This window comes from Babylonia areolata, chromosome 9 (genome assembly GCF_041734735.1).
Source record: "Babylonia areolata isolate BAREFJ2019XMU chromosome 9, ASM4173473v1, whole genome shotgun sequence".
In the NCBI taxonomy this organism is placed as follows: Eukaryota; Metazoa; Mollusca; class Gastropoda; order Neogastropoda; family Buccinidae; genus Babylonia; species Babylonia areolata.
This window is the reverse complement of record NC_134884.1, coordinates 354261-365000: the sequence shown is the minus strand read 5'-3', so window position 1 is coordinate 365000 and position 10740 is coordinate 354261. Positions and strand designations below refer to the sequence as shown.

The following is a 10740-nucleotide window of genomic DNA, read 5'->3' as shown; positions in this document are numbered from 1 at the left end:
GAGGGCGTAACAAGTGTCAATAGGAAAGGAAGTGGGGGGGGGGGGGAGACCCACGTGACTCAAAATCTCCTTTAATCAGCTTTCTGCTGAAATATTTTCTTATTTTACTTGGATTTCATGTGTCTTAATGTTAATGTACAGATTTTTTTAGCGTGACATAAGTTATGTGCGTGCACACGTGCCTACATCCATGTGTGTGTATGTGTGTAAGAGTGTGTGTGTGTGTGTGTGTGTGTGTGTGTGTGTGTGTGTGCATTTTACTTTTATATACGATTTATTCCCTGGATGTTTCTATAAATGTATTGTTGTACAATGCCTTATGGTCTAAATGTGTGTGCGTGTGTTGCCAAGTTCTGTAATGTGGCTGAAGCTGACTGTTTGCCAAGTTCTGTAATGTTACTGAAGCAAACTGTTTGCCAAGTTCTGTAATGTTACTGAAGCTAGCTGTTTGCCAAGTTCTGTTCTGTGACTGAAGCTGACTGTTTGCCAAGTTCTGTAATGTGACTGAAGCAAACTGTTTGCCAAGTTCTGTTCTGTTACTGAAGCTGACTGTTTGCCAAGTTCTGTTCTGTGACTGAAGCAAACTGTTTGCCAAGTTCTGTTCTGTGACTGAAGCTGACTGTTTGCCAAGTTCTGTAATGTGACTGAAGCTGTTTGCCAAGTTCTGTTCTGTGACTGAAGCTGTTTGCCAAGTTCTGTAATGTGGCTGAAGCTGTTTGCCAAGTTCTGTTCTGTGACTGAAGCAAACTGTTTGCCAAGTTCTGTTCTGTGACTGAAGCTGACTGTTTGCCAAGTTCTGTAATGTGACTGAAGCTGTTTGCCAAGTTCTGTTCTGTGACTGAAGCTGTTTGCCAAGTTCTGTAATGTGGCTGAAGCTGTTTGCCAAGTTCTGTTCTGTGACTGAAGCTGACTGTTTGCCAAGTTCTGTTCTGTGACTGAAGCTGACTGGACCCACCCAGTGAAAAGTTCTTGCGAAGGAGAAATAAACAATCTACGAAGGGAGATAAACTGCATACCATGCGCACTGAAGGCAAGAAATGAGTATCGTCCCTTCCTGATGTACAAAGCTTTTGTTTTACGTTGTGCACAGAAATGAAGAAATAATGGTCAACAGGGTGTGTGTGTGTGTGTGCACGCGCGCGTGTGTGTGTGTTTGTGTGTGTGTGTGTTTGTGTTGCAGTGTGAACACATGTCAGGGCTGGGCTTTCGGCGCGGGTCGTACCAGTGTGTATGCAAGAAGGGTTTCTACTTCCCTGACGTGAAGGCCGCCAAGCGGTACTACCCGGGCACAGTGGTGGAAGAGCAGTATGAGAGGAAGAGAAAGGTGAACCTGCACTGAGACACTGCCACACTGAGACATTGAGACACTGCCACACTGAGACACTGCCACATTGAAACACTACCACACTGAGACATTGAGACACTGCCACACTGAGACACTGCCACACTGAGACACTGCCACACTGAGACATTGAGACACTGCCACATTGAGACACTGCCACACTGAGACACTGCTACACTGAGACATTGAGACACTGCCACACTGAGACACTGCTACACTGAGACATTGAGACACTACCACATTGAGACACTACCACACTGAGACATTGAGACACTGCCACACTGAGACATTGAGACACTGCCACACTGAGACATTGAGACACTGCCACACTGAGACACTGCCACACTGAGACATTGAGACACTGCCACACTGAGACACTGCCACATTGAGACACTGCTACACTGAGACACTGCTACATTGAGACACTGCCACACTGAGACACTGCCACATTGAGACACTGCCACACTGAGACACTACCACACTGAGACACTGCTACACTGAGACATTGAGACACTACCACATTGAGACACTACCACACTGAGACATTGAGACACTGCCACATTGAGACACTGCCACACTGAGACATTGAGACACTGCCACACTGAGACACTGCCACATTGAGACACTGCCACACTGAGACATTGAGACACTGCCACACTGAGACATTGAGACACTGCCACACTGAGACACTGCCACACTGAGACATTGAGACACTGCCACACTGAGACACTGATACACTGAGACATTGAGACACTGCCACACTGAGACACTGCCACATTGAGACACTGCCACACTAAGACACTGATACACTGAGACACTGACAATGCCACACTCAGACGCTGCCACACAGGGACCTGACATGACAAGACCAGACCAGACCAGACCAGATCAAACTCTTTATTTCAATAGATAAGCGCGGGTGTACTTTTAAAAAATCCAGTCCCCACGCTGAACAAGATTGGTTAGAGAGGGGGACAGAAACAGACAGACAGAGACAGGGAGACAGAAACAGACAGACAGAGACAGGGGAACAGAAACAGACAGAGACAGGGGGACAGACAGACAGAGACAGGGGGACAGAAACAGACAGACAGGGGGACAGAAACAGACAGACAGAGACAGGGGGACAGAAACAGACAGACAGACAAACAGAGACAGGGGGACAGAAACAGACAGACAGAGACAGGGGGACAGAAACAGACAGACAGACGAGACAGGGGGACAGAAACAGACAGACAGACAGACAGAGACAGGGGGACAGAAACAGACAGAGACAGGGGGACAGAAACAGACAGACAGGGGGACAGAAACAGACAGACAGACGAGACAGGGGGACAGAAACAGACAGACAGACAGACAGACAGAGACAGGGGGACAGAAACAGACAGACAGAGACAGGGGGACAGAAACAGACAGACAGACGAGACAGGGGGACAGAAACAGACAGACAGACAGACAGAGACAGGGGGACAGAAACAGACAGAGACAGGGGGACAGAAACAGACAAACAGGGGGACAGAAACAGACAGAGACAGGGGGACAGAAACAGACAGACAGAGACATGGGGACAGAAACAGACAGACAGACAGAGACAGGGGGACAGAAACAGACAGACAGGGGGACAGAAACAGACAGACAGACGAGACAGGGGGACAGAAACAGACAGACAGAGACAGGGGGACAGAAACAGACAGACAGACAGACAGAGACAGGGGGACAGAAACAGACAGACAGGGGGACAGAAACAGACAGACAGACAGACAGAGACAGGGGGACAGAAACAGACAAACAGGGGGACAGAAACAGACAGACAGACAGAGACAGGGGGACAGAAACAGACAGACAGACAGAGACAGGGGGACAGAAACAGACAGACAGAGACATGGGGACAGAAACAGACAGAGACAGGGGGACAGACAGAGACAGAGGGACAGAAACAGACAGACAGAGACAGGGGGACAGAAACAGACAGACAGGGGACAGAAACAGACAGAGACAGGAGGACAGAAACAGACAGACAGAGACAGGGGGACAGAAACAGACAGACAGAGACAGAGGGACAGAAACAGACAGACAGAGACAGGGGGACAGAAACAGACAGAGACAGGGGGACAGAAACAGACAGAGACAGGGGACAGAAACAGACAGAGACAGGGGACAGAAACAGACAGACAGAGACAGGGGGACAGAAACAGACAGAGACAGGAGGACAGAAACAGACAGACAGAGACAGGGGGACAGAAACAGACAGAGACAGGGGACAGAAACAGACAGAGACAGGGGACAGAAACAGACAGACAGAGACAGAGGGACAGAAACAGACAGAGACAGGGGGGCAGAAACAGACAGAGACAGAGGGACAGACAGAGACAGGGGACAGAAACAGACAGAGACAGGGGGACAGAAACAGACAGAGACAGAGGGACAGAAACAGACAGACAGAGACAGGGGGACAGAAACAGACAGAGACAGAGGGACAGAAACAGACAGAGACAGGGGGGCAGAAACAGACAGAGACAGAGGGACAGACAGAGACAGGGGACAGAAACAGACAGAGACAGGGGGACAGAAACAGACAGAGACAGAGGGACAGAAACAGACAGAGACAGAGGGACAGAAACAGACAGAGACAGGGGGACAGAAACAGACAGAGACAGAGGGACAGAAACAGACAGAGACAGAGGGACAGAAACAGACAGACAGACAGAAACAGGGGGACAGACAGACAGAGACAGGGGGAAAGAAACAGACACAGACAGGGGGAAAGAAACAGACAGACAGACAGTCAGAGACAGGGGGACAGAAACAGACAGAGACAGGGGGACAGAAACAGACAGACAGAGACAGGGGGACAGAAACAGACAGAGACAGGGGGACAGACAGACAGAGACAGGGGGACAGAAACAGACAGACAGACAGAGACAGGGGGACAGAAACAGACAGACAGACAGAGACAGGGGGACAGAAACAGACAGACAGAGACACAGAGACAGAAACAGACAGAATAACACGTGTATCTATGTCTCCACACAAACAGGTTTGTATGACTTTGACCCCACACAGAATAATACGTGTATATGTCTTTCTTCGAACACACACACACACACACACACACACACACACACACACACACACACACACAGAGCACAGAATCACATGTATTTGTCACAGCACAGAAAGACACACATATCTATGTGTCACAACACGTGTATCTGTGTGACAGCACAGACTGACACATGTATGTGTGTGGCAGCACAGACTGACACATGTATGTGTGTGACAGCACAGACTGACACGTGTATCTGTGTGGCAGCACAGACTGACACGTGTATGTGTGTGGCAGCACAGACTGACACGTGTATCTGTGTCACAGCACAGACTGACACATGTATGTGTGTGGCAGCACAGACTGACACGTGTATCTGTGTCACAGCACAGACTGACACATGTATGTGTGTGGCAGCACAGACTGACACGTGTATCTGTGTGGCAGCACAGACTGACACGTGTATCTGTGTGGCAGCACCTGCCCAACAACTACGACGCGGCCTTTGAGTGCCTGCAGTGTGCCCCGGGCTGTGAGCACTGCACGGACCCCAGCCCCTGTGTGCTGACCCTCAACTGGCTGCAGAGGTCCATCCTGCTCGGTGTGTCAGGCCTCATCGTCTGCTTCATCCTCGTGCTGCTCTGGTTCACCATCCACTACAGGGAGGTCAAGGTCAGTGCTCTGGTTACCATCCACTACAGAGAGGTCAAGGTCAGTGCTCTGGTTACCATCCACTACAGGGAGGTCAAGGTTAGTGCTCTGGTTACCATCCACTTCAGGGAGATCAAGGTCAGTGCTCTAGGTCACCATCCACTACAAGGAAGTCAAAGTCAGTGCTGTATGTCACCATTCACTACAAGGGAGGTCAAGGTCAGTGCTGTAGGTCACCATTCACTACAAGGGAGGTCAAGGTCAGTGCTGTAGTTCACCATCCACTACAGGGAGGTCAAGGTCAGTGCCACAGTCTGTCGTGTCCACTGTCACCATCAGAACACAGGAGGAAGCGACTGCTGTCTGACGATCTTGGCTGGAACTTGTGGAGAGTGTTTTGCACAAATTACATCCCTACGTTTTAGTATTTGTATGTTTAATCAAATCTATATGTAAAGTATTGGAACGCCCCCGCCCCCTCCCTCCCCCCTCCCCCCTCCCTCCCCTACCAACGCTTCCACTACCCGCGTTAAGTTTCCTTCTTGAGGTCTTTAAATCGACCTTTCGTTGTTGGATATTTGAAACCTGCCTGCTGAGATCTTCCCAGTGAGGTGCAGCATGACAAGGTGTTCAGCAAAAGATGTGATAACTTAAATTGATCATACTTATTTAGGACAGATTTAAATCATCATAAATCAGTTATGCAAAGCACACATTTTTGTAACTTTTATGAAATACTTCGTGTTTCGTATTGGATGAAATTTTTCATTGTTTTTCACAGGTTGACTCCACCAAAATGTCCCATCTATCCAAATTGTTTAGTTTGCTGAGTTTGTTCATTGCATGAAAACATTCCATCACATTGCCAATCCAGTATCAAAGTGATCAGACTGCAGATCAAGCATTGAAGTCATCACACTTCAAATCAGTTATCACCGCGTGCGTGCGTGCGTGCGTGCGCGTGTGTGTGTAGGTCATGAAAGCAGCCAGCCCAGTGTTGATGCGAGTCGTTTTGCTGGGGGCTTTTTTCTTGTACTGCCCAGTAAGTACAACTTGTATTGTGTTTGTACTGCTTTCTAAGTAGTGTTTGCATTGTGTTTGTACTGTCCTGTAAGTACTGTTTGTATCGTACTTGTAATGCTTTCTAAGTAGTGATTGAATCGTGTTTGTACTGCTTTCTAAGTAGTGTTTGTATCGTGTTTGTACTGCTTTCTAAGTAGTGTTTGTATCGTGTTTGTACTGCTTTCTAAGTAGTGTTTGTATCGTGTTTGTACTGTCCAGTAAGTACAACTTGTATCGTGTTTGTACTGCTTTCTAAGTAGTGTTTGTATTGTTTTTGTACTGCCCAGTAAGTACAACTTGTGTTGTGTTTGTACTGCTTTCTAAGTAGTGTTTGTACTGCCCAGTAAGTACGACTTGTATCGTGTTTGTACTGCTTTCTAAGTAGTGTTTGTATTGCTCTGTAAGTAGTGTTTGTATCATGTTTGTACTGCCCAGTAAGTACAACTTGCATTGCGTTTGTACTGCTTTCTAAGTAGTTTTTGTATTGTGTTTGTACTGCTTTCTAAGTAGTGTTTGTATTGTGTTTGTACTGCCCAGTAAGTACAACTTGTGTTTGTAATGCTTTCTAAGTAGTGTTTGTATTGTGTTTGTACTGCCCTGTAAGTATAACTTGCGTTTGTACTGCCATGTAAGTATAACTTGTGTTTGTACTGTACTGCCATGTAAGTACAACTTGTACTGTGTTTGCACTACCTTCTAAGTACAACTTGTATTGTGTTTGTACTGCCCTGTAATTACTTCTGTTTACAGCGCTCAGTCAGTACTGGTTATTTTGAGCTGTACTGGTGTGTACAGATGCTTGTGGAGAACACATTGAATACTGTTGTGTGTTCAGTTAATCGGGGGTATGTACTGTGTACAGCTGGTCGTGTGGTATGTACTGTTGCACAGCTTATCGGGGGTATGTACTGGGTACAGTTGATAGGGGTATGTGCTGTGTATACAGCTGATCGTGGGGTATGTCATGTATGTACTGTAAACAGCGTATCGTGGGGTATGTCATGTATGTACTGTGTACAGCTGACCATGGGATATGTCATGTATGTACTGTGTACAGCTGATCGTGGGGTGTGTGCTGTGTACAGCTGATCGTGGGGTGTGTACTGTGTACAGCTGATCGTGGGGTGTGTACTGTGTACAGCTGATCGTGGGGTGTGTACTGTGTACAGCTGATCGTGGGGTACTTTGAGGCCACAGTGGCCACGTGTTGTATCCAGTTCTGGCTGAGGGAGATCGGCTTCTCCATCTCCTATGGGGCACTGCTGCTGAAGACGTGGAGGTAAGTGCTGACTGCTGTCATGACTGATGAGACATGACTGATGACTGCTGAGTCATGACTGATGAGACATGAATGATGACTGCTGAGTCATGAATGATGACTGCTGAGTCATGGCTGATGAGTCATGAATGATGACTGCTGAGTCATGACTGATGAGACATGAATGATGACTGCTGAGTCATGACTGACGAAAGATGAATGATGATTGGTGGCTGCTGAGTCAGGACTGCTGAATCATGATTTGTGACTGTTGAATGATGGTTGATGACTGCGGAGTCATGACTGACGAATGATGCCGAGTCATGACTGCTGATTGAGGACTGATGAATGACGACTGACGGTTTCCCTTTGTGTATTTGTTGGCTTGCTTTCCTTTCTTTCCTTCATTGTTGTCGATGTTTTTCAGAACACTGGGGGCTTGATGCTAGGTTACCCGTTGTCGATGTTTTTCAGAACACTGGGGGCTTGATGCTAGGTTACCCGTTGCTTGGATCAGCTCACGTCAAACATTGATGATCCAGTCCAGCTCAGTTCGGATATTGGAGTGATAAGAAACTCTAGGGAAAGCTGGACAGTACAAGACCTTCAGAGAAGAAGCCCCCCTCAGTCAAGTGTTTCGGCCCTTAACTCCCTTACTAATGGGGCTGGACCGCAGCCAGGTCATAACTCCTGGATGCTCTTGTATTGCCGCCTTTTGTTTTCTTTTTTCTTTTTTTTCTTTTTTGTTCATGGTCGTCAGCAGGTTCGAACCCGCGCCTCCAGGATGGTCGCCACTTCAGGACTGAGTCAGCTTTTCTGGCAGACGTTTTAACCACTGAGCCATCGTACGCCTAGTTTGAGAAGTGAAATTTATTCCTTATGAAGTTTACTTTCATTCCTCCTCGACCAGTTCCAGCTGGAACTCTTTTCTGCTGCTTCTGCCATTGTCTTGAGAGCCCATGTCCTCTCTCTGCCAGAAATCGACAGCTGTTTCATGAGGCTGTAGGCAGATGCGCCCACAAACCCTCTTGCACCAATCTCTATGGCGAGGACTTTGGCTCGGAAGCCAGATTCTCTCAGGCTGCTGGGTACACTAGCATACTTCTCGGTCTTGTAGATGTGGGATTCCACCATTCTGCTTTCGTATGTCACAGTGAGCTCAGTCAGAATCGCTTATTTCGTTGCCATGGAGCGGAGTACAATGTCAGGTCTCATGCCGCTCTTGCTGATGATTTCCGGGTGTTTCTTCCCCTCTAGTAGGCCAACTGTGCATTCCCAATCTTCCACGCTTTGGAAACTTTGGATGCTGTTCCTGGCCAGAATGTATTGCCTTCTGCCGAGCACAATTCAGCTGGAACTTTTGGTGGGGTTGGTGCACCTTGGACAGTGCTCACCACTTGTGCAATTTCTTTTAGCACTTGGTTGTGCCTCCATGTGTACCATCCTTGGCTCAACGCTGCTTTGCACGAGCTGAGGACATGTTCCAATGTTTGTGGCAGAGCGGGCACGCAGGGTCATCTGCTTTTCCCTACTTCACCAAGTTTGTATTCGAGGGAAGGAGGTCGTACATCAGATGAAGCTGATCCTCAGAGGGGCCATGTTCCACATGTCGCTCCAGCTGAGGCTCCTTTGGAGTGCATTTTCCCATGTTGTCCACTGCCCTTGCTGGCCTTGCTGGACTGCCTTCTGGACTCTTTTGTCATCCTCTTCCTTCTTGATCTCCTGTATGATCATGTCTCTTTTTGCTTTCCCCCTTGCCTTGGACCACCATTCCATCTTTGTCACTCCCAGGCCTTGTCTGTTGGTTTGGGTGTGTCCTATTATTTCCTTCGTCTTAAGGCTTTCTTTCGCTGTACTGACTGCCTCCCTGACTTTCCATTTTCTGCCAGTCTTCAGCTTGGGTCGGTTGGATCTCACAATACTGTCACCTGAGTCTTTGAGCATCCTGAGAAGTCTTGCTTCTCTACATTGTATTCTTCAACAAGGGATTTCAGAGGTAGCCTCAGCTTTGCTTGGTGACAGCAGAGTGCCATATCAGTGAGACCAGGTGGGACACCAAGCCATTTGCGTGTGTACTTGTTGATCTTTGCCTCAGTTGACTTGACTGTGCTACAGCTGATATCATATATATATCAGGAGAGGCCACAGGAGCTTTGGTATCAGCATGGACTGTAGGCACCACACTTTGTATTTGCCAGGAAGGCCACACTGGTCTATGACATGCAGGCCTTCTGCTGTCTGCTTGGTTTCCTTTCCTCTTTTTGTGTCTTTCAGGGACTCGTCATGCCATCTTCCAAGGCTCTTGACTGGCTCATCTGACACCGTTGGAATGGCTTGGTTGGCTACAGTGAATGTGACTGTTTCAGCTACCTTTCCTTTACGCAGTGAGAGGCTCCATGATTTCTTTGGTTTGAAGTTCATCCTGGCTGAGGCAACTAGCTCGTTCAGCCACTTCAGTATTTCTTGGGTGTCATCCTCTTTTGTTGAAAGGACTGTTGTGTCATCCATGAAGGCTTTCAAAGGAGGTATTTGGTATCCGTTTCCGAGGTCGGCTCGATCCGTTCCCTTCATTGAGGCCTTCAAGATCACTTCCATTGCCAGCGCAAACAGGATTGGAGAAATTGCACAGCCCATGGCTATGCCCACTTCCAGATTGATCCAATCTGTCGTGTATTCCTTGGTGGTGAACCGCATTGAGAAGCCATGGAAGTACTTCTTCAGCATTTCCCTGATGTTCGTTGGTACATGGTGGATCTTGAGAGCCAGTTGGATCATCTCATGAGGAACTGACCCGCACGCATTTGCCAGATCCAACCATGCCACGTCAAGGTTCTTTTTCTCTGCCTTTGCTCTTTGGATTGCATCCCAGATCATTGTGGCATGTTCTACACAGCCAGGAACTCCTGGGATGCAGCCTTTCTGGACTGACACATCCAGGTACTCATTTTTTATGAGGTATTTTGTCAGTCTTGCAGCCACGACAGAGAAGAAGATTTTTCCTTCGACATTCAGGAGCGATATTGGTCTGAACTGGCTGATGGTACTTGAATTCTGCTCTTTCGGGATGTACACGCCATCAGCTATCATCCACTGGTCGCTGATCTTCAGGTTCCTCCATGCTGATCTTATCACTCTGTGGAGCCACTCAAGGACTTCAGGACATTTCTTGTTCAGCAGGTATGGTATTCCGTTTGGGCCTGGTGATGATTTGGCCCTGGCTTTCTTGACCCCTTTCTGTACTTCCTCAAAGGGTTGTTGGTTTATCGCTGAACTTCTTTCTTCTCTGGTTTCCTGGGATGAACCAAACCACTGAGATCTAGTGGTTTCTTGCTTTGCGGACCAGATTACGTTTTCCTGAGGTGCTGTTCAAGTGTTTCTTTG

At 47.8% G+C, this 10740-nt stretch overlaps 1 protein-coding gene across 1 annotated transcript in view; it reads left to right on the top strand.

Annotated features, from left to right (window-relative positions):
* The window catches only part of LOC143285669 (putative G-protein coupled receptor CG31760), a 143853-nt gene that overhangs the window by 115824 nt on the left and 17289 nt on the right, over positions 1-10740 (top strand). The window contains exons 5-8 of the mRNA XM_076593067.1: positions 1181-1324; positions 4866-5060; positions 6013-6081; positions 7271-7380. Of these exons, the coding sequence (XP_076449182.1) occupies positions 1181-1324; positions 4866-5060; positions 6013-6081; positions 7271-7380 (518 nt within the window). The remainder of the gene's footprint in view (positions 1-1180; positions 1325-4865; positions 5061-6012; positions 6082-7270; positions 7381-10740) is intronic.